The sequence below is a fragment of the Desmodus rotundus genome, chromosome 12 (genome assembly GCF_022682495.2).
Source record: "Desmodus rotundus isolate HL8 chromosome 12, HLdesRot8A.1, whole genome shotgun sequence".
In the NCBI taxonomy this organism is placed as follows: domain Eukaryota; kingdom Metazoa; phylum Chordata; class Mammalia; order Chiroptera; family Phyllostomidae; genus Desmodus; species Desmodus rotundus.
In genome coordinates, this window is record NC_071398.1 from 57,502,260 (window position 1) to 57,526,478 (window position 24,219).

The window sequence follows — 24,219 nt, forward strand, 5'->3', positions numbered from 1 at the left end:
AACTTAATGATGATGTGCCTTGGTGTGTTCCTTTTTGGGTTCAATTTCTTTGGGACTCTCTGGGCTTCCTGGACTTCCTGGAAGTCTATTTCCTTCACCAGATTGGGGAAGTTTTCCTTCATTATTTTTTCAAATAAGTTTTCAATTTCTTGCTGTTGGTCTTCTCCTTCTGGCACCCCTATAATTTGGATGTTGGAACATTTCAGGATGTCCCAGAAATTCCTAAGCCTCTCTTCACTTTTTTGAATTCTTGTTTCTTCATTGTGTTCCAGTCAGATGTTTATTTCTTCCTTTTGTTCCAAATTGTTGCTCTGAGTCCTGGTTTCCTTCCTGTCACTGTTGGTTCCCTGAATATTTTGCTTTATTTCATTTTGGGTATCTTTCATTTGTTTTTTCATTTTTTGACCAAGTTCAATCAGTTCTATGAGCATTTTGATTACCGGTGCTTTAAATTCTCCATCAGATAGGTTGGCTATTTCCGCATTGCTTAGTTCTCTTTCTGACATTTTGCTCTGTTCTTTCATTTGGTCCATATTTCTTGTCTTGGTGCACCCGATAAATTGTAAGGGGGTGGGGTCTTAGCTATTCACCAGGGTGGGGCAACCCTCCTTCCTGCACTGTCTGGGAGGGGCCAGAGAGGGAACAATGCAGCTCACCTGCTGGTCTCTAGCCCACTTTCCAAGGAACTCTCGTGTGAGTTTATCCCACTGTGGCAACCACTGTAGTCCACAGTCAGCTCTGAGTATCAGTTTCCCCTTTAGCCAGCCCTGCCCTCACAGCCTGCAGCCAGCCCCACCTGCCTGGTCTGCCCCTTACTCTGGCCCCACCCACACCATGGGTTCTTACCAGTCTGGTTGTTCTAGTTGACTTTTTCTTTAATTTCTTGGTTGCCGGAGTTCCATGCAGTTTGATTTTCTGCCACTTCTGGTTGTTTATTGATTTTAGGTTGGTTGTTATCTTCCTTTTGGTTGTGCGAGGAAGTGAAGGGTTTCTACCCACACCTCCATCTTGGCTGGAATCTCCTGCTTTCTAACTAAAGAGACTTTTAGAGGTCTTACATTGATGAAAGGAAGAATCTGGATGTTCTTATTTGCTTATTTATATAATACTGTGTTGCAGCCTATTAAGGCCCGGCAGGTCCACTCTGGATTCAGGCCTGCAGAAGAAAATGAATGGAGCTGTGGGGATGCTTGATATGCCTTTATTCGAGGGTGGGCAATCCGCACACGCTCCAAGCCACATGTCCCCCGGCTAGAAGCCCCTAACTCCCTTATATACTAAATGCAAACAAAGCCAGCAAGAAGCCAAAATAGTGTGTAACAAAGTGTGATTCTGCGCATGAGAGCCCACTCAGTGTTAGGGGAATACAGTTTATCAGATCCAGACTCTAGACTATGAGAACTGAGCCATTCAGTTCCCCAGACATCTGGGTGAGGGAGCCAGAATGACTTTGCTTACCCTATAAATACCGACTGCAAAACTGCGGTGGGCACATACATTGACCTTGACGTGTCCTTTAAATGTGATTCCCGTCTCTCCTAAAAGATGGAGTGAGGTGAAGTACAGAACCTAACGAGAAGACCACAGCTGTGATGTGTGTAGACTGCAGCTCTCGTATGTGGAAAAAGCCTAGTGAGCATCCGGTGGGCACTAATGTTGCACAGACGGCTTTGCAGGTGTCTTGTCAAGTGAGGGAAGGAACATCAGGAAGTGAATGGAAGGCTGATTGATCTGGGCTGATCAGGGGTCAGCATGCTGTCCAGAGTTCAAAAGTAGTAGTGAGGGGTTGTATCCCTACTGAAGTCATTGAAGGGCGGTAACTCTCTGTCCAGGTAGTTGGATTTACAAATCCAAATCCTGGATTCCTCGTTCCTTACAGAAGTCAACCGCAACTCATGTTGGCTCCGAGTGCCTTTTCTTCTTGCAGGATTTTAAATTAATATGGCTATTGCAACACACACATGCAAACTTGATAATCTAATGAAGTTCAAAATTAACAAATAGCATTGACCAAATTACCCCCTGGGAATTGTGATTTATACTTGTTCTAGAAAAATATTTTAAAGAAAAGTCTCTCTTATTGAAGTTATATTGAGAAAGAAGACAACTGTGGTCTTTCTGCATGTCTTCCAATATGTACTAATGAAGTAAAATATATTGCATTTTCAATATATTGCATATTGAAAAATCATCTTCTATCAAATTGAACATAATCATTTCATTTAAATTAAGAGTTAAAATAGTAAATGTCCAAAATATCATGTGAAACCCCCTCAAAATTTAACTTTAAAACTCAGAGTTTTCTCTACTAGAAATTCGTATTTCTGAAAATAGATTAATGGAATAAAACATTAAAATTCTAACCTCATTTGGCAATTCCCTGAGGTTCCTGAGAATCATCTCTTTAACTAATAATATGAAAGACTATAAATCACCCTCTTTCTTATATATGCAAGCCTTTAAAATGAAAAACATGTTTTTAAATGGGACAACTGAGAAGAGGCTAGCAGTCTTAAGAATAAACTTCTAACAGAAGCTTTCTTCCAAGGTTACATCATAGGAAGTCAAAAATCATCTTTACACTCTTATTATGCCTCAGGGCAGATTCTTGTCGTCTTTTTTTGAGGTAGTTTTTTCAAACTGCAGGGCCCACTCGTTGTTATTTCATCGCCCATTTCTGCCCAGCAATTGAAGGGAGTTTTGCGTCTCTGATATCACTCTACAAAATCCTGCATGTTCGAGAAGCTTCCTTACATCAAACATGCTACATTGGAATGAACTCCTTTGGATACTGAGTGTTTTAAAAGTTGACAACATTCTAATCATTGTGACATTATAGCTGGCAATTGTGTTCCTATTGTCCTCATTTTTTATTTATTGATTTGGAGAGTGTTGGCTTTGAGTCTTGGAATTCATCAGAAGGACAGTCGTTTCCTATCACTTATCTTTCCACGGTGACAAATATGGATCATTGTAGACTTTGGACACAACCAAAGGACATAGTTTTCAGAATAAGTCATCTCTTATTTTACTTTAAACACCTTGCTGTGTTCTTAAAACATAAGAAAGATAAATGTAACAAGCCAGGTGTAATGGTATGAGAAAATGTATCACTTTAAAAGTTGTACATTAGAGGAAGAACCAAGATGGCGGCGTAGGTAGACACACTGCGCCTCCTCACACAACCAGAACAGACAGAGAATCGAACAGCAAGGGGGACCAACACCAAGAAAATAGAAAATAAACATTCATCCAGACTGGTAGGAGGGGTGGAGACGGGCACTGGGGTGGAGAGGACTCGCGTGGCTGTGGCAGGACTGAGACTGGCGGAGTGTGGGACAAATGGCGCAGGCAGTCTGAGCACTAGCAGACCCTGCGGCCTGACATTTGCACAGATAAACCCAGAGGGCCGGACTCAGAGTGGCGGAGAACGGGGCAGGCAGAGCAGCGGGTAGCACCCCGCGGCACCACATTCGCCCACAGATAAACCGGAGGAACGGCGGGGAGCGAAGCAGACCGCGTAACCCAGGGCTCCAGCTCAGGGAAATAAAGCCTCAAACCTCTGATTGAAAACGCCCGTGGGGGTTGGGGCGGCAGCAGGAGAGACTCCCAGCCTCACAGGAGAGGTTGTTGGAGAGACCCACAGAGTCCTAGAGTGTGCACAGGCCCAATTACTCGGGAACCAGCACCAGAGTGGCCCAGTTTGATTGTGGGTATGGGAGTGAAAGATTGAAAGCCGGAGGAGAGTGAGGCGGACGCCATTGCTCCCACTCGGCCCCTCCCCCACGTACAGCATCACAGCGCAGCGACCAGCATTACCCCGCCCCGGTGAACACCTAAGGCTCCGCCCCTTAAAGTAACAGACGCGCCAAGACAAAAAAAAAAAAAAAAATGACCCAAATGACAGAACACTTCAAAGCTCCAGAAAAAATACAACTAAGCGACGAAGAGATAGCCAACCTATCGGATGCACAGTTCAAAACACTGGTTATCAATATGCTCACAGACTTGGTTGAATCTATTCGAAAAACAGATGAAAAAATGAAGCCTATGCTAAGAGAAACAAAGGAAAATGTACAGGGAACCAATAGTGATGAGAAGGAAACTGGGACTCAAATCAATGGTGTGGACCAGAAGGAAGAAACGAACATCCAACCAGAAAAGAATGAAGAAACAAGAACTTGGAAAAATGAGGAGAGGCTTAGGAACCTCCCGGACGCCTTGAAACGTTCCAACATCCGAATTATAGGGGTGCCAGAAGGAGAAGAGGAAGAACAAAACATTGAAAACTTATTTGAACAAATAATGAAGGAGAACTTCCCTAATCTGGCAAAGGAAATAGACTTCCGGGAAGTCCAGGAAGCTCAGAGAGTCCCAAAGAAGCTGGACCTAAGGAGGAACACGCCAAGGCACATCATAATTACATTACCCAAGATTAAACGCAAGGACCTACATCCAAGATTACTGTATCCAGCAAAGCTATCACTTAGAATGGAAGGGAAGATAAAGTGCTTCTCAGATAAGGTCAAGTTAAAGAAGTTCATCATCACCAAGCCCTTATTATATGAAATGTTAAAGGGAGTTACCTAAGAAAAAAAGATCAAAAATAGGAACAGTAAAAATGACAGCAAACTCACAGTTATTAACGGCCATACATAAATCAAAAACGAGAGCAAACTAGGCAAACAACTAGAACATGAGGGTTGTCATTAAGGGAGTGGGAGGGGGAGGGGGGGAAGGTACAGAGAATAAGTAGCATAGATGATAGGTGGAAAATAGACAGGGGGAGGGTTAAAATAATGTAGGAAATTTAGAAGCCAAAGAACTTATAAGTATGACCTATGGACATAAACTATAGGGGGGGAATGTGGGAGGGAGGGGGGTGGGCAGGATGGAGTGGAGTGGGGGGGAAATGGGACAACTGTAATAGCATAATCAATAAATATATTTAAAAAAAAAAAGAAAAAAAAAAAGAAAATGTTTCACAGGTTTCAAGAATATATGTATCTGCTAGTTGGTCGCAGTTTTTTCATATGACCTAGAGATAGAGCTTGTTCAAACCTTGTACACTTTTATTTATGTGTTTGTATCTGACCTATCAGTTCCTGAGGAATAAACATTAAAATAGCCCATAAAAAAAAAAAAAGTTGTACATTAAAATGTTGCATTGCCAAATAAAAATAATACAATACGCCTTCCATAAAGCAAACAAATACAAAGCATGCTGTTAATATGAATGATATGTTAATTGATAGAATTTTAAATTAATAGGGTTAACCGTAAAGGTTACTTGAAAATGTGTTAATGAATTAATCATATACTCCATTGAGAGAGAATAAAAGATGAGAGGAGAAACATATGAGATGGGTTATTGAGTTCATTTTTCACATTAAATAAAATAGCGTTCATTTATTAACATCTCAATAGGAAGGAGAGAGGAAAGCTCATTTTGGTAGACCTTAGGAAAGCAAAGATAGCATAAAGAATCCACGCACCCTCAAAACCATTCTCTCCACTATCACGGTCCCACAATCGTGCACACACATGCACACACACACAAGAATACACTTAAAAGACAAAATTCAGTACATATCAAGCAAAAGCAGCCTGTGGATCACAGTCTCAGGGACAATTAAAATTTGTAATGTTCTTTTCTGAAAATATGTACCCATCCGAATAATTGATGTGTCATAGTTGTTAAAGAAAGTATAAATATAGTCCCATATTTGTTATTATCTTTTTCAGGCCTTAGTAATTTAGTATTAATTTCTATAACACATTTAACGAAGGATATTCACTGCTATAAAATCACCACATTTCATCATAAAGCAAACAAACAAGCAAACCAAAATCTTACTCAATGGACCATGCTCCAGTTCAATAGCTTATCCTACTGACATTTGTAAATCCTTTATTGAGATATCTGCAGTTAATCGATATTCACCCGATGATATTGATTAGAAATATTGACTACCGCAAACATGCAAAGTAGCCGCAATTAATACCTATGGAACAACAGATAAGTGCCAGACTCTAAAATAAAGTCATTAAATGCAAAAGAAATGATTTATTGCAAATCTAGTAGATATGACTTCTGTGTATAACTTAAAGAAATATAAACTGCATTTTATAAACAAATTTCACTATGGACACTTAGCGTCTTCACAAAGAAAACTTCCTACTTGAAACACCATTTAATTAATATTCAAGTCCTATTCCTGAATGGTGTATTTTCCTCCAGGGTTTCCTTCACATGAAAAGGCAGTTGTTAAACAAAAATGCTAACAAAGTGTTATGATAAACCCATCTGTGAGAATTCCTCAGTTGCTAGTTCAAGAACAATTAGAAGAGCTCGTGTGAGCGGCTTTGCAACATTTCTTGGCTTCAACAAGCGGACGTGCACACAATATTTCCACGATATTCTCAGGGGGAGGGCCAGGCGGGAATCACTCACCAAAGATGAGAGTCTGGCAAGAAAGGGCTCCGTCTCGGGAACTGGCTGCTTTGGACTCGAAGGCATGTCACATGCTCAGGCCTTGTGGGACACTGTAGCATCAGTGAAAAATGGATTTAGGGTCATGCTTCCATCATGTCCTCCGTTGTCTCCAATGAATGGAGACTTTCCTGTTTCAATTGGAAATTATTTATTTCACAAAGCATACATAACATAAGAAAAAAACAAATGGCCAATAAATCGCTTTTCCCAGATATCAACCTCAAATTGTGCAATGAATTATGACCAGAGGCGGGGATGCTCAGGAACATGGGGTGATGGAAATGTAATGAAGTGAATAGAGCAGTTTTTACAAGTGAAATATGTTTTTGAGAGGATGCCCTCGAGAGAAATTAATGCTTTTTCTTTGTCTGAAACATTTCTGCTGATGTTTTAAACTGTCAGTAGAGTTACTGATCACGCCCCCACCCCATTCGGCACGTCTCTGCTCTGGAATTTGCAAGTTTCTCAAATGAGGAATATCATCAGCATAATCACAAGGTGAAAATAACGTCATTACACAGAGCACGGTAATATACTTCACAGAGGATAAAGTACGGGGTCAGGTTTGTGTTCTGCCATAAAGAGAAAGACTCATAAACTCATAGCAGTTGAGACTGAAGGTCAAAGCCAGGATAAATGAGGAAGACTGTGAGTGCTATAATGAGCCCTGTGGTGACCAGGAGCATTAGGTGTGCCAAATTTTATCTCAGGTTTTAAAAAATGATCTGGTAATAAAGCCAGTCCGTTACAGAATATCTTATAAACATCACACTCAGGAGTAACTCACATAAGCCCAATTATTTAGGTCAAGATCCTACTCAGTTCTCTTGATGTCTCATAACTCAAGTTCTTTGTCAATGACCGGTATTAGAGGTAAGGAGATCGCAAATTTTAAAAGTTATAGATCTTTCTGCGATGAATCTTGCGTGGCTGGCTTCCTGATGGGTTCTCTGTAAAAATGGTGCGTTTATTTTCCATTGGAAAGTTCATTTACATGGAATGTTACCCGCTATTTGCAATGTTTCATGGCCACGATAACTTCAGTGTACTTTGTCTCCTGGGCTTCGGCTGCACTATCCCTAAGCCCTCGGGACAGCGGGCTAAGGGACCCCTCGTTCTTGCGAACGGCCATCAGTGCTAACGGCAGCTGAGGGCACCTTCCAATGAAGACAGACCACCTGCGGCAAATGCAGCATCTACATGACCTTCAAAGCCAAAGACTGTCCTGATGTTTCAAACTGAAATGGGAGAATGCGCAGGTAATTTCTCTGCAGCCCAGCGAAGGCAGAACCGCCTGACTCATTGCAGTGTTTGCCGAAGGGACAGTGTTAGTATCATTCTGTCCAAGACGCCATGCTTCGGGACTGCGGGCATCCACTACCCCTAAATGGTGCTCATCCCCACAACACATGATCTTACCTCTCAGTGTTAATTTCATTTCGTTTCATTTCCTGTAGCACATGATCAGTAAAGAGAACACTTGTATTCCACATTTGGTGTGTAACTACTTCTGAATCAAATTAGATCTCTCAAAGCTACTATAAAACCAGAGCAGTCCGATCAGGAACAGTTCACACAGTTATTTTCAGTATGAGCTAATATTTTTAAATTTCCATTAAATCAAAATGGAACTTTAATTTACCATATAATCATCAGCATTGCTACTTACAACAATAGTAATTAACGCTTTAATTAAAAAGCACAAAAGATTAAAAAATATGACTTTGGTGTACATTAGGGATTTTTTGTTTTGTTTTTGAAATGCATTGTGTAGATTACAGTAAACAGCAATAGCTAGAGGCGAGGACCCTGCCATCGACGGGGTAGGAAGTTAGTAGCAAACACTTGGCTACCACTTCGCTTCCAGGACCCGGGAACAGGAGTAAGAAGAGTTTGCTGCGGAGATCACCAACTTTTAACAAAGGTCTAAACGCTTACATACCTTTGGAGAAAAAGGAAACTGCCCGCGGTGAGAGTACTGATGCACTGCTTTCTTTGGGAGTGACCTTGGCCATGACTGAGACAACCAACTCAAAAGTAGAACGTGTAATGTTACACCACTACCACGACTAATGGTAGTTGTTTTTAAAAGCTTGTTGCTGGGCAGGTATCATATCCTGGGAAGATACAAAGACTCACCTTTGCAGACTTAGTTTTCAAAATTTCTTTTGAAAATTGACTTGGTTACCCAAAACTATTACTATAGGACTTATTGAAGAATAATAGTGAATGGTTAGGTAACTGATATCTTTGACGCCATAACAAATGTGATAGAATAAGGAGCTTGAGATGTTAGGTGAAACATGGAAAGGACTATTATAACTGAGAAAAATATAATTATTGTTTTTAGATTCAACATAAGCATTAAATAAATACAGAAGTAGGAATACTCAGGAGACACCAATACAAAGGTGAGTCAGGGAGGGAGGGAGAATAGGTCTCAAAGAGGTTAAATACCCACACAGTTCATTGTAGAATTGCCAACTAAGATAAAATACATTTCTCTTAATTTCTCCTATGCACACTCTTGTCCTCCTGGGTTTCCAAAGAGCTCAATGAAAGACAAATGCCAACCTGACTTGCAATGTGACAAGACATGATTTGTGTCAGCATTGCTGCTCAGCTGATAGAAACAGGCTGTTGCAGAACGGCGTTTTGCCTCTGAGTTCAGAGGGCACGAACTGAGAGCTCAGTTCTATGTTCTTTCATCTCCCTACTGCTCCTTTGAGGGTTTCTCTCACTCTGGCTGCCAAAGCGGGAGTCTGTATTTGCATGCAACATACAAAATGGGAAACAGGTTACGTATGGAATGTGTCCTCTTCCTTCTCATTTCTTGGCCGTAGCCCAAGTATCTCCAGAGCTACTAAATATTTCCGAGGCAGAGAGGAAGAATGTTAAGGAAATATCAGAATAAGTACCCTCCAGGTATTCGTTGGAAGGAATTGCTGACGACTAGACTCAGCTTTCAGCGGGACATTGGGAAGATCAAGGAATGCAGGCCCACCCCCAGCCCCTGGGGCTGGAGAGCTGGTTCAGCATGGGGGCTGGTGCTGGGGGTGCTGGATTCTTGATCTTGGAAACAGAGTGAGCAATTCAAGATAGGACAGTTCGTAACTTCTCTACTGCGTAATGGCTTTGTAGTGTCTGAGTAAATATGAGCACAAACTGATCAGGGCCACGTATCCAATCCAACACTCAACTCGCCTAAATCGACATGATTCGAGTGGGAATGACTGGATCAAATATCTATCGTCCGGGACACATAATATAATAGCATCTTCCTGGGAGCGTTCCAACTACACAGGACTCCTCACAAGTTTCTAAAAAAATAGAAGAAGCCAAAAAAGAGCCATGTGGCTTGGAAACGGGCAATGGCTAGAAAACGTCTATATTCAATCCAGCTCAATCTGACTGGACTTCAGTGTTTCTCTGTGTAAACCTTCACATACACACCTGATACTGTGTGCGCACTCACACACTCAGACACACTCAAGACATGGTTCACACGAGAAAACTCCATGCAAAGGAAACGTTTGCCCTATCTCACCTGCTGTACCAGGCCTTTCTAAAAGCTTAAAATTCTGGGAGGAGGAGGGATGGGTGAAGGGGGAAGTGGGTATAGGTGGGATAAATGGTCATAAAAAAAATACAATAAAAAATAAATACATAAAATAAAAGCAAAACATTCAGCTCCCAGGTATAGCTGCTGGACACCGTCCCCAGGATCCCTCCATTACCAGCATCTAGCAGCAAGTCGCTGTCCACATAATTTAACCATTTTTGGGAAAGTGTTATCACTTTATTTGTCTTCCGCAATGCCAATTCTAGCAGCCAAAATTTGTATCAGCCTTTATGTAGATCGTCGTGTCAGGCAATGTCATTGGCCAACCTGGTGTTTATTCGATATTCCTATAAGAAGAACGGAAGAAGTGCCTCACTCCCTGTCTTGTGTAGGAGCAAATTATTTCTATTTTTAGCAATATGACCTGTTAGAATCTGTCTTGCTTGGATTTCCTGGGAAATAATCACCAGTGTGCAGACTGAAAGGCATCCTGGTCAGCGGTCACTAATTGTCATCGTGCATGCCTTCGCTTCTAAATCTTAGGCTACCTGTTTTGTATTTCCTAAAAATATGATAATATCCTTCCTCTTTTTTCTTAGTTCTCCTAGTTTCAACTTCCATCAGAACCACAAATTCTAACAGCCTCCTTGTTCATCTCTTACTGATACGATGTCAAAGGTGGGAGAATGTCAGCCATTAAAAATATACATTGAATAAGAGCTTGGTAAAACAGTTTTCTATTTTTTTTTCATGAAAGTTGTTTCATGTGGGTGTGTTAGATGGAGCCGAAGCAGCACCACGGGGCTCCTCCTCGAAGATCAATAGTGTATGGAGTATCAGGTCCTGCTCCAGGACCCCGAGCAAACATCAGTGGGGATGGACGTGGAACCTCGTGTAGTTGTGACAGTCGGGAAACAGGGGAGGTTAATTAATGCTCCTGCACCATTCTGTCTTAAGCTATGCACCTGTCAAATCCCAGAGTGTCTTCATTCTTTGAGTATTTGGATTCTCTCTTTGTCTGAGGACGGAGTTATTTGATACCGCAGATTGTTCTCCAATACAAGAGATGGAAATATATCATCTGCCCGCTTACCGACATGAACATTTCACAGAGTGTTTAAAATTTAAGAAATGCGTGTTAGGTTTATGTATTAAAAGGGCTCACCTTTGGAAGCATAATTTATAAAATTCACGCATTTCAAGCTTTGAAACCCATTTGTATACGTAGGAGCTAATTAATGGAAATAAGATAAATGAGTCCAAGGGAAAAAAATGACACTATTTTAATCTAAGGCAATACAGAAGTCCACTCAAACATACTAGAAAAATCTTCCACTGCAAGAAAATACATCCAATGACATAAGAAAAATTATGATGAGAAATAGTGATTTCTGAAATTATGTAACAATATATTCTTGTTTTTTTTTCTTATTTTAGGTTCTCACTTAAAGATATGTTTACTGACTTCAGCAGAGAGAGGAAGGGATGGAGAGAGAAACATCCATCCATTACCTCCCGTATATACTCTGACCAGGGATCGAACCTGCAACCTAGGTCCATGCCCTGCTCAGGAACTGAACCCTCAACCTTTCGGTGCATGACACAATGCTCCAACCAACTGAGCCACCCAGCTAGGGCCATATATTCTTGTTTTGCTTGTAAATAAAAGAAAACAACACAGTCAATGCTTGTTTAAACTTTGCATACAAATATGCACGATGCCAACTGGATTCAATTTATCCTGTCTTAATTTGAATTAACTTGACGGATCTTTTGACACATGGTGAACAGACTAATTGTTGCCTATTTGGGTGCCCTGAATCTGTGAACATGGCATTCACAAACCAAGCAGATGTTCAGACTTTCCGTGATTGCCTGGAGGCTGCGGGTGGAAGAAGACGGAGAATTATTTTGCTGATTTACTTTCGTTAGTATCTGTCAAGGCACCGGCTGCATTACAGATGCAACCGTGAAAATAAACAGACTCTGCTAAAGAGTTGTGAAGAACAGCCATGAATGCTAATTGCAATTTTACCTTCTGAGACATGTGAACTTGCGTAGTCAGTTTCTCTAATCAGAATTCGGCAATGGACAAACTGCAGCAGCACGTGTGTCTTCTCCTAGCCTTGTGCCTTGTTTTCTCAACATAGTTATTTTAAATGTTATTAACTTATTATAATTCATCTCAACACAGAAAGTCACAGAATAATAAAGCGACCAAGCGTACCTACCACCCTCACCGCCAACTTTGTCCAGTCCGTGTTGTGCGCTAAGTACTACATAGTTTTTAAGAACTGGAACGTTACATGTTTCTTTGAATCGTCCTCTGAATGAATGTGACATCAACTCTATAGATCCTTTATATTTGTGTTCATAATTTTCAAGTAAAATTCGCTGCACAAATTTAAAAAATAACCAGGATTATATCAACGGAGTAAAGGAAGCCTAGAGTTGAAGGGTTCAGAGATCCTAAAGTGACTTCTCAAAATTGTCAGATTCATTTTATCCCTTATTTCTTGTTCAACAGAACAGTTTTTATTTTATTTTCTAATTTGTGCCACTGTATAAAATGCCATATTTTTGTATATTATTTTATTGGCCGTAACCTATTAAAATAATTTAACTGTGGATTTGTATAATTATCTAAATATGGAATCATATCACTTGTGCTATGCAGCAAAACACAAAACAACGAGCCTAAGACCCAGAAGCGAAAACGTTCATGATGACAGTTAGCGACGCTGACCCACGCCTGCCTGCGGGTCTGTGCGCTGGTGATTATTTCTCAGGAAATTCGAGCGAGACAGACTCTAGCAGGTCCCATTTCTACAAAACAGAAACAGTTCAGTCCTACGTGTTGGTTATCTGCAGCTTCTTTCATTTACTTGATCAAAACAATGATGTAGCAATTGCTAAATTTTGTTATTGCAAAGAACCCACTTTTGTTTGCATGATGTATGGAATAATAATAATAATTAATAATAATAATAATAATAACATATATTGGTCTTTGCCCAGATTCCTGACACAGAGCTCTAGAGACCTTTGTCATTTCCTGAGAGAGGAGAAATGATGTCAGACACAGAATTCCTAAATCCCTTGGAATTCCTGGATGATAGGACAGCCTTTGGTTCTCATAAGGCAATAATCTTGGGGGGCTCCCGGATGGAGGATGGTCACCAGAGAGACCACACCATGACTGGAACCTGGGAGTTCTCAGCCCTCCCTCTCCTTCTGCAGACAGGAGAATGGGGCTGGAATGCGGTCAGTTACCCATTATTCCTATGTAGTGAAACCTCCATGAACATCCCAGAAGAACGGGATTCTGACAGCTTGCAGATTGGTGAGCACAGCCACACACCTGGAGGGTTGTGCCCCCCAGCTTCACAGGGACACGAGCTCCCAAGCTCAAGACTCTTCTGAACCTTGCCCTGTGCATCTCCCCATGTGGCTTTCCTCAGGATCCTTTCTCCGTCGTCAAGGTCCTGAAGGGGGCCCTTGTGCTGAGATGGTGCCTTTATAAGAAGAGACATGGGAGTGCTTTCGGTCTCTCTGTCTGCCTGTCTGTCTGTCTGTCTCTATCTACCACACCTGCCCCCACCACCAGGTGAGGGCACTATGAGAAGGCAGCAGCAAGCAGAAAGAGAGTCACACCAGAAACCAGCCCTAGTGGCTTCCTGACCTTGGACTTCCTGCATCCAATACGGAGAAAATAAATATCAGTTGTTTAAGCCGCACGACCCATGGTGTTATACAGTGACTTCTACTTTGATGGGATCTTGCAGGGGTTTTAGCTGCCTTCATGATTCTGGACAAATGAGTATAAACCATCCCATAATACAGTCTTTTCTCTCCTTGCTTTCTCTCTCAAGTTTCATGAGATCTGACTCCCTTTCTTTGATCTCTGGGTGATGCACCCAATTTTTTCTGAATGTATTAATATATCTCTTTTAGGACTCTTCTTTTTTGGACAATGAATTTTTCTCAGACCAATATTCCCCAGTCCCCATCCTGTGTGCCTCTTCTTGTTCCGGATGCCCGTCCTGGGCTTAGGACTCAAGTGCCGGGACGGTCAAAGCCCACGATGCAAATGAGGCACATGCTGAGCAGTGGGGCATGCTGAGGGCTCAGGGAGTTAGAGAACGCTGCACCCCCACCCTCGGAAGAATGCCCTGGGTACCTCGTGACATTGTGTCGGATCCTCAGATTTTCAGGAGAAGCCAGAAATTCAAGTTTGTAAAGGTCAGTGACTAATTTAAAAAGATTTTAAAAGGACTTAGAGGAACCAACCTTATTCCTGCCAAACAAGAGAGGGGAGAGGGCCAGCTTTGTCCCTGGTCCTCAGGGTAGACTGCTGCGGGTACAATTTCTGTGATGCCTCCCACCAGGGAAGGGGAGGGCTGGGGCTCGTCATGCAGACAGTTCTCCTGGTAGTCCCTGGACATACCTCTCAGATGGCTTCGGAGATCAGGCTGCTTGCAGACCGGCTTGTGGAGGAATCATGTCTCCTGTCTCTTTTTCCGCTCTGTCTGGCCCACAGCTCCCCCAGGCTTCAAGAAGCAGTGCTCAGCCGAGGAGTAGGGCTCCCCCACCAGCTGAACGTGGGCTAGCTGCCTGAATGGCTCCATCCTGGGGCTGAGCCTGTCTGCGCTCCACAGCCCACGATGCCACACTTGGAATGTAGCTCTGCAGCCACCGCTGCGGTGGCAGCTGCTGCATCTGTCATGAGATTCTACAGACATCAATACTGTTGTTACCTTAGGCACTAGAGTTTTATTGCCCTCGACATTTTATTTTTTAAAACGCCATTGAACAATATGGAATTTGCTTCTGCGGGTGTTGGGCTGGGAGACTCAAGGAGCAGCCAGGGTTTTCAATTGTGCTCCTGATGACAGCTGGTTTTTATCTCTGGTACCGTTTTCTCCCTGCGGTTCTGCTTGGTATCTTCCTTCCGGTGGGCCAACCTGTGTTCCTCTGCCCTGCCATCGAGGTGGGTCTCGGAGGCGCGGCCGCCACGCTCTTCCTTCGTTCCTAAGGCAGCGATGCTCAACCTCTTCATCCTGTGGCACACATAAACCAGTACTAAAGTTCTGCAGCACGCCAAAAACCGTATTTTTTTCCGATCTGACAAAAAACATAGGTGTAATTTTGATTCATTCACACTGGACAGCTATTATTGTGCTGGCTGCTTTTTTTTTTTTTTAGTTGACAGTGTAAGGGAGAAGAGGTCAGTGCCCCCGACTCAATAGTCACGCATTGCAGGTTTTAAACATTCCGGCGGCGTGCTGGGTGATGATCACCGCTGCGAGGTGTCAGGCCAAGGTGGGTGGCCACCTGCCGGAGCCCCGGCGTGTTTCACAGGAACTTCAGGACTGAACCAGAGAACAGAGACGGGCGTGGTAAGAAAAGGGAGAAGATGGACATGAACTATAGCAGGGGAATGTGGGAGGGAGGGGGTGGGCAGGATGGAGTGGAGTGAGGGGGGGGAATGGGACAACTGTAATAGCATAATCAATAAATATATTATAAATAAATAAATAAATAAATAAATAAAGTAAAAAAAAAAGAAAAGAAAAGGGAGAAGAATGAAAAGAAAAACCTTGTTGACCATTCTCCAGAAGAAAAAGAATAATGCACAGGGTTTTTTTTTTTTAATTCAAGAATTTTTTTTTGCTCGATTTATGGTAGAATGATTACCTTTTCTCTACACACTTCCTCTCTTTAGTGTTATCAAGATGTAAAATTTCTGTATGTTCTTTGGGCCTCATAGTGAAGGTCATTTCCTCACAGATACTTTTCTGGGCTCCTGATCACGGCTAGAAGCCCTCCTTGTATTTTGCCAATCACAAAATTATTGATAGTTATTATTATTGTTATCAATATTGTGATCTGCTTTTATTTTGTTAATATGTTTAAAACCACTAGGCTCTATCTTTAGAAAATATTTACGTAAAAAGTTTGCCCCACCCTGCCCTCTTTCCCCCCTTTCTTCCCTGTTTCTTTCTATATAGCTAAGAAATTTTAGTTACATAAACATACAACTCAGTGTCTTAAAAAAGTACATTTTACCTTATAAAATAGTAGCTGTGGTAATTTTTACTCAGTAACTTCATTTTCCTGAACAGGTAACATGCCCAAACCTGTATTATTGAGGACTTGGACCCTCCCACCATGCTGGCCTGTGAATCACTTTCTTAGGGGACATTTTCACCTTTAATTTGTCTTACATCTCACATAGGGTTGGGCACAGGCCTGCATGTCACGTCAGGTGACAGTTCCTTTGTGCCCTTCATCATTTCCCTCAGTGAGCCCGCCAAATTGCTGACCAACATTTTATGGGTTGACCAAAAAGTTCATTTATTATTTCTGTATGATGGCTCTCGTAGTGCTTAGTTGTCTTTAACTCCATTCGAAACAATTTTGTTAGATTGTGTTGTGACAGCCGTCATATGTGTGCATTTAAAAATTTATCAAAAATGGTGAATTTTTGTGTAGCCATTTTAATATTCAAGATGGAAGAAAATATGCAACATTTTCAGCATATTATGCTTTATTATTTCAAGAAAGGTAAAAATGCAACTGAAACACACACAAAAAAACCCGTGTGGAGAGGGTGCTGTGACTGATAGAACGTGTCCACAGTGGTTTGTGAAGTTTCATGCTGGAGATTTCTCACTGGACAATGCTCCACAGTCAAGTAGACCAGTTGAAGTTGAGACCAATCGTTTACTGAGAACAATCAATTCTACCATGTGGGAGATAGCTGACATACTCAACATATCCTAATCAATAAAGTTACCCAAGAAAATGAAAAACGTGTCTTTTATTTTATGGAAAAAACTGAGACGGACTTTTTGGCCAACTGGATATTTACACCAGAGGCCAGAAGTGATGGTGAGTAAGCTGGTACACTCATTAGCTCACTTGGAGCCCGAGGTTATCATTGGAACAAGGTCTGGGACATGGGGTTTGCTTTGTTGCAGTTTTGCCCACTGCAGATCTTTCCATTATGGGACAAAGACCTACGTCTTTCCTTATAGACATATACAGGTACTTTAAAAATAGGTATCCATGTATTTATGTAACTTTATGTAAACAGTATTAGAGGCAGAAATGCCAGTATGAGGTTATTGTAATGTAAGTCCTACTTATGGCAAAATGAAGCATTGCTGAAATTATTTCTATTTCTGTTTTTGGAAGGAAACAGTTAACAGTGGGCCTGTAACTCTTTCTCCCTCTGTTTTCGACCCTGACTGATCTCCGTCTACATATTGAGTGATGGATTTACTGGATAGAAGATCAATGAGGATCCTGCCGTGCTTGCTAGGTACTGATTACTGAACCTGCAGGACGTATTTCTGAAAGATTTTAAATTGTAAACAATCCTTCCATCTTTGGATCCTTGGGCTTCAGCCGCACTGAGGAATCATTAGTTGGATCACCTCTACAGAGATACAGGACTCACAAAGTTTTCAGCTTGAGGGACCCTAAAACCTAGGGAACTCATCCTTCTGGAGGGCGAAAGGCATCCTGCAGAGAGGGCGCGCAAGAAGCTGTGTCTGATGCACACGGGTGCCCCGGTTCTTTTCTAGCTGATGCTGTGGCTCCTTTTCACTTCCTTCATATTTCACGTGAGGCTGTTTGCCGATTTGGGCCCCTGTGATCATGCCATTTGTGTAGTGTTCCATTTTTAAACATTAAATCTTTGTACCTGTTCTGGGAGGCAGGTAGCCCAGGTGTCCTTTGCACCGTTTTAGAAAGGAAGCTGTGGTCTGGTGAGGACCGTGGCAGGAGGAAGTTTAGAGCTCTCGAAACCATCTACTTAGCCCTTGGCATCTGTCAGTGTGCTAGGCCCTCCATGAGCATATTTATTTTGCAATTATCCAGGGTGCACAGGACTATTTACTGTGACAGTCATATAGCTTAAGCTTGGGGATCCTTCTGTTTCACAGGCTCCACCTGAAACCTCGTGAGAGCTCCTGGAAATACGGTCACGTGTCTGATTGGTAAAATTGATCAGAGTAATATTCTTTCACCCTGATCAGTTCAGAACAGTATCTTTCCACTCCCACTTCTCTTTGACCATCTTTCTTGTGTTGGGGGGGGGGTACGGAAGGAGCCAACAAGGAGGAAATGTGACTGATCTATGGGGTTTGTGGAATATATTTACTAGTGGGATATAATTATACGGCTTGCAGTTAACATTTATCTATAATGAATGCCGGTGATCCTGGGACAGAAATGGTTTTGCAGACTGACCCTGTCACCCACTGTTGTGATGGCGGAAGAGGCAGGGGGACCGCATTTGTGCCACGGAGTGTGTGTGTTGTGTGCGGCCCAGAACCTGAAACCCATCGGTGGTGGAGGAAAAGCAAGAATAAAACACACAGGATCAGCCAGTGGAGCATCCCATGAAGTTATCGTGAATATGTGAAAGAAGTTTAACAGAGCTTTCCCTAAATTTAAAGTGACCTACACACTTTAAAACACTTACCAATAACAAGATGTGGATCTGAAATAAGTCTAAGCTACGGATAATCAAACATATTTCTAATCTATGCTAGCAAAACTTATTCTTTCTATAGAAAGGTACATGATAAACTTCTCATATAAAGAGGCTCTCAGAAATTGCAGCCAAAAAATAAACATGCGGGATAAATTATCACAGCAGTGCTTCACAGGGTCACTGAAACCATTGGTATTTTCTAGGATTTTTTGATTACTTTTGGTATTGGTCCATTTTTTAAATTAATAATTTTCTGTAACACCTTTACTCATTTTAATAGTAACTGGTTTCCTTTGTATTGGTAATTTTGTACTATTTTTCTTAAAGAGACACCACATTTTATGAACATCTGGTCTAGAAACCCCCATGCCTGTGAAGTCAGTCACGCTCTCTGCAGTTTACACACGAATAACTTAAACATCGAATATGCTTCTCCCTTTGCACTGAGCTTCCTTTTGTCTCGATTACATTACTTATCAGGGAGAAAAAACATCTGATTCTACGCAGAAGGCCATATCCATCAAAGGAATAGGGAGGGCAAGGACAGGCGGTTCAGTTATTCATTCTTTAATTCTATCGAGTGCCAAGTTTGAGGCTATTTTGTTTAAATGGGCACATAGTACAGCTTTCCCAATGTAGATGAATATGCAAAAATATTCTGTTATTGCTCTACATTTATTAAAGTGAATTATCTGATGTATAGAACCCCTCTTGATTAACTTATCACTTGATGTATGACTGAGAGACTATTTAAATTTTTGGAAATATTTCTAGTGGTAAAATTATGAACATATGCTTGAGATTTTGTAAAATGTTTAATTATAAGAAATATCTTTTTGAAACTTTAAATATAACCTATTTCTGTTTTGTAAATAGAGTATATTACCATGTGGTGTTTTGTTTCAGACACGTGGAGAATTTAAACAACTTATCTCAGAAGGGTAATATGCTTTTTCAAAAAAGTAAAACATTTCTAACCTGGATGGTCAACAAACAGAATCGAAAACCTTTTCTGCAAATCAGAGAAACTGGGAACCTATTTAAGAAAGAGAATGACCAATCCAGGTAGACAAGACTTGAGTTTATTTATATGATTCATATCTCCCTTCTCGAAAGGACATTTACAAACTTAATTTCAAAAATAAAAGAACTTCTGAATGACACACGTTCACGTTTTCATGTCAATATTACAGGTATGCTCTTTCGTGATAAATTATCAGTCGAAAATGTTCCAGTGAAATCTGGTATCAATTAATTTAACACTTCATATAAGAAATAATAAAACATTTATTTTCAAGTCTTACATATATTACTTAAAATAGATACAAATTTCAGTTTGTAATTTTAAAAATTTTATTGCTATTTCAAGCTACCTGAAGGAAAATACCTTAGTGAAAAAAATGTTTTGATCATTTTTAATAAGTATGACTTTAAAAACACACCATTAGTAACAGTCCACCAAATGTTATTGAGCAATTAGGAGGGCAAATAACATATAATTTTATCTCAAAAGAAAAGAAATACTATTTGTTGGGCAGGTGCAGGTAAAATAATTTTTGCAGACTATTATAATATGCAACTTAGAATCAAATTCACGGAGTTAATTTTTTAAAAACGAATGACATCAAACATATTCATAAATAATTGCTTCGCTTCCAACTTTTCATATTAACCTGCACGATTGAAGCACAAGGAACACAAGAGGTGAGATAAGGTCGTAACAAAATCGTACATCTGATTGTTTGCTTGATGGAGGCATCCGTTTGTGAAAACAGCTTCGCATACACATTTTCCTGTCCAAAAATATAAACTTGCTGATTTTCCATATATACAAGTAGCCTGTGAAATCCTGGACTCTGAGCAGAAACAGGTTGAGGTATAGCACTGAATAGAGCATCAAAATGCATAGATGTGGCTGCAATTCATCAAAGTTACTGTCAGCAGAGAAGGGCTGGTCGGAGTGTGCATCCGAACGTCTTCCAGGCTTTTGCCCTCTGAGAAATTTGTGGGCGGCATCGAATAATTGAACTCTTCAACATCAATATATACAAAGGCATTTTATTATTAATCAAAGAAAGGGAGTTAGAGTCGTCAGAAATTACAACTTTATTTTGTCATAATACATATATTTATTGCCATCAGAGCTCCGCAATTGCCATGAGAATAGAGTCAGATGGAGTTCAGAGACACGTGCAAGTTTTGGAAACGGACACATAGATAACAGTGTAGAACTGTACATAAAATAATTACAATTTATTAAACACACTGTTTTAGCACATCCTTCATGGATGGAAATGAGCACCATATCTTTTTATGAATATATATTTTTCTCTCTTGTTTTCTACAGCACCAAAGAAATCCAAATAGGGAAAGGAGAGATGAACATTGGGAATCAAGAATAAAGCTTTGTTTCCATCTCAGCCACACTACCTTGTTTTTAAATGCTTTTCAAAGCTTTTGTCATGTGATTCTGCTCCCCCTCCCCCCCGAAGGGCACCTGTGTTTCCTAGTTGGGACATACATATGCAACAAGTTCTCTATACCATCCTCACTCAAAACTTGCATGTGGCATAAAATGGGTTGGTGGCACCAAGGAATATTTTCTGTTGATTTCGTGTGTTATTTGTCCTAATCTTAGCCAAGGAAACAAACAGGACCAACTTCAAATCCAAACTTCTGATTCTGATCACCAAAGTCATTAATCATTACGTCAACGATAGGTACTTGATCAATTTTCGGTGTATTGATTTCAATCACAGTCTTTGCATATCCTTTTCTGGACTGTAAAGTTAAGCAGAAATTTTAAAATGTTATACAATCATTTTGCATTTTCAACGCATTTGTTATTTTTTTCTGAAGCCTCTGAATGGAGGCAGGAAGATGAGAAAGAAGAGAGCAGAAGAGTAACTTTGCCAGTATCTCTGTAATAATGAGCGGTTCTTGTTATCCCTCATGTCCTATGTGGCTCTCAACTGTGAACGCTCACAACTACATTCAGTATTTAGCTATCGTTACCCAGCTATAATACTCTACATATTGCACAGCTGAAGAGACTCTTATTGAACTGACAAATACAGTTTGGTAGGAAGACTGATGTTGGGGTTTGGTCACACACCTACATTAGTAATACTTCCTTAGGATTATACTTATAATTTGGATGTAGTCCAATTTTTTTAAGAAAAATTTGAACATAGGAACTATAACGCCAAAGGTCGAAAGTCGAAGCACTTCTGCTGGAATGTATTAATGTTGCGACTCAGGATGAGTAATTCATTGCTACCGGAAAATCCCGAACACTTGCTCGCTCCTTTCATGGGCTTCGGTTTCCCTTCTTTGATCAATGTACCTGTTCACTGTGTCCAAGGCAGGGACCCCTCTACTCCTGCCTGTGGCTTCTCTTTAGTCATCAGCTAAAATGGTGGGCTTTTCAGGGCGCTCTGTGGGTCCCTTTCTTACATGGGATTCCCACATAGGTGACAAGGATAGGTCCAGAGGGTGGAAGAGGAGTGATAGTAGCCCGGTGCAATGTGCTACCAGTCAAAAAGCCCCTTACAATTAAAATGCAGGTCTAGGAAGTGTCTGTGGTGACTTGTTCACCTGTCATTCTAGAGTCATGGATTTAGAAGGCAAATGAAATAAGGTTTTTGATTTTTTTTTCATTTCAGGGAAAACTAGCTGTAAGTGTATTCAAACATCAGGAATAATTGCATAAAAAGGATCCAAGATGATCTTCTGTTAAGGCTTTAAAAATGTGTCCGTCTACCTGTTTCAGAGTTCCTGTGTTTGTGTGTGTGTGTGAATATTTATGGTGTCAGACACACTATATTTTGATATGTCAGTGCTAAGCATCACATCTTAACAACATTTCATGTGAGACATCCGTTCCATATGGGAAATCGGACGTGGGGCCAAACGAAGGTTCCGGCTGCCTCTCCCCTTGGTGCAGGAAGGCCAGTGGAGACAACACTCACCGCGCAGCCGTCAGACAGCGCTTTGATGTACGGGCTGTTGTCGTGGGACATCTCCTCATCATTTGACCCGAGGAACCGGAGCGCTTTGTCATAGCTTCCCGATGACACGTCGTACCAGGCGGCTGACTGATGGCAGTGGTAGGTGAAATTCTGCCGCGCCGAGGCCGTGAGCAGCTTCAGGAACGTCATCTGCACCATGCTGATGGAGTTGCCTTCCACGTCCAGGTAGGAGAGCTGGGAACAGAAGAGTGAAGGACCTCGTTTTTGTTCTAAGGAAGAAAATCCCCGTGGACAGGGAATGTGAGCATGCGGATGACTCAGCAGACCCATTTTTACTTAACGAAAGGAAGTGTGCACGGCGGGTCAGGGGACCCGAGACAGGATTCTGTGAAATCAGGATTCTGTTCCCACCTGGGTTACTGCTATAAGCACTACTTATCTCTGACAAAAACCACTTTAGTTCCATGCTTCAGTTTCTGTCAGTAAACATTGCGAAAAGACGCCTTTGTTTCCAAGGCCCCGTGTATCGCATTTGTCTTTCTTTTTAAACAGGAAAAAGAGTAAAATGATGAGAACTGAGAATATCAGGGCAATGTAGAAGTTAACTATTTTTCTGCTGTCTGATTTTGCCTTTAAAAATGTCATACTATATCTATAGTATATCTGCTGGAAGCAAATTTTAAACATGTTCCTGCATTTTTCATTAGGGGGCCGTCGCCTTTGAAGGCACTTCTGGCCTTTAAGTTCAGCACAGACCTACCTGTGTGCCCTTCTTAGCTGATGCACCCACTCCCCACAGCCCGACACAGTGCCTGGAGCGGTGCAAGGGAACGTGAGTTACGTCGGTAAACACTTACTTTGCTCTTACAACAGGAAAATCGTCTGGACTGCCAAGTATTAAAAACTGTCTGTTTTACCAAGTTTATAAATTGTTTTAGGAAGTGTAACTGAAATATGTAATGGGCTCAGCTGAGACATATAAACTTAGATATTTTTTAAAAACTAAGTAAGAAATTTACCCAAATTATACTGAAATGAAATCTTATTGAAATGAAGAAAAGAAATAAATGAGGTTTCAAGCAGATAGACAAGGAAATTGCCAGAATCAAAGATACTATTTAAATAGATATGTTCTCTATACCTGATATTTCTAACAGAATCCATTTTTGTGATAGCTCTCTCAGGAACTTAACAAAATATATACTTCATGATCATATTATTTTGGTAACTTTAGCGTATTTCCATTTACTTTTGATAGGAAAATTGTAGACTTCTCTAAAGTGGTCTAAGAGCAAGAGATGGGTACAACTGAGGGACACACAGTGTCCTGCGTTAGTGTGACTTAGAGGGTCAGGCTCGATGGCAGGAGGTATATGATTTGAGCTTCATGTACGAAATTCAAGATAAACCATTTCATGTTGAGGTCATAACATACCAGTTTTCCTCTTTTAAATTCACTAAACCAGCTCCCTGGTTTTTCCTTTGGCCACGATGAAATCCTTACCTGTTGCAAAAGAGCAGGAGAATCAGAAAGTAGGTAAAAATTATGAGCAGTCATGTTTATGTACATACCAGTAATTCTCGGTAAGACTAAGGTGCTAAAGAGTTTCCAAGTGGTCTCCTCTGGGTGACACAAATTGACATAAAGGACAATATGTGAGATCGATCCTGTGACTTCCCCTTT

General features: G+C 41.0%; 1 protein-coding gene across 3 annotated transcripts in view; it reads right to left on the minus strand.

The window, feature by feature from the left end:
- Positions 1–19,630: 19,630 nt before the first annotated feature.
- Positions 19,631–24,219, minus strand: part of COL11A1 (collagen type XI alpha 1 chain) — a 160,618-nt gene continuing 156,029 nt past the window's right edge. For 2 of the 3 annotated variants that reach the window (XM_024570075.3, XM_024570076.3), the window contains exons 65-67: positions 23,971–24,039; positions 22,536–22,769; positions 19,641–21,345 (exon numbers count right to left, since the gene is read on the minus strand). In XM_024570075.3, the coding sequence (XP_024425843.2) occupies positions 21,199–21,345; positions 22,536–22,769; positions 23,971–24,039 (450 nt within the window). In that variant the 3' untranslated portion in view covers positions 19,641–21,198. Of the gene's footprint in view, positions 21,346–22,535; positions 22,770–23,970; positions 24,040–24,219 lie in introns of all 3 variants that reach the window. The other variant, XM_024570077.3, reaches the window with a different exon arrangement.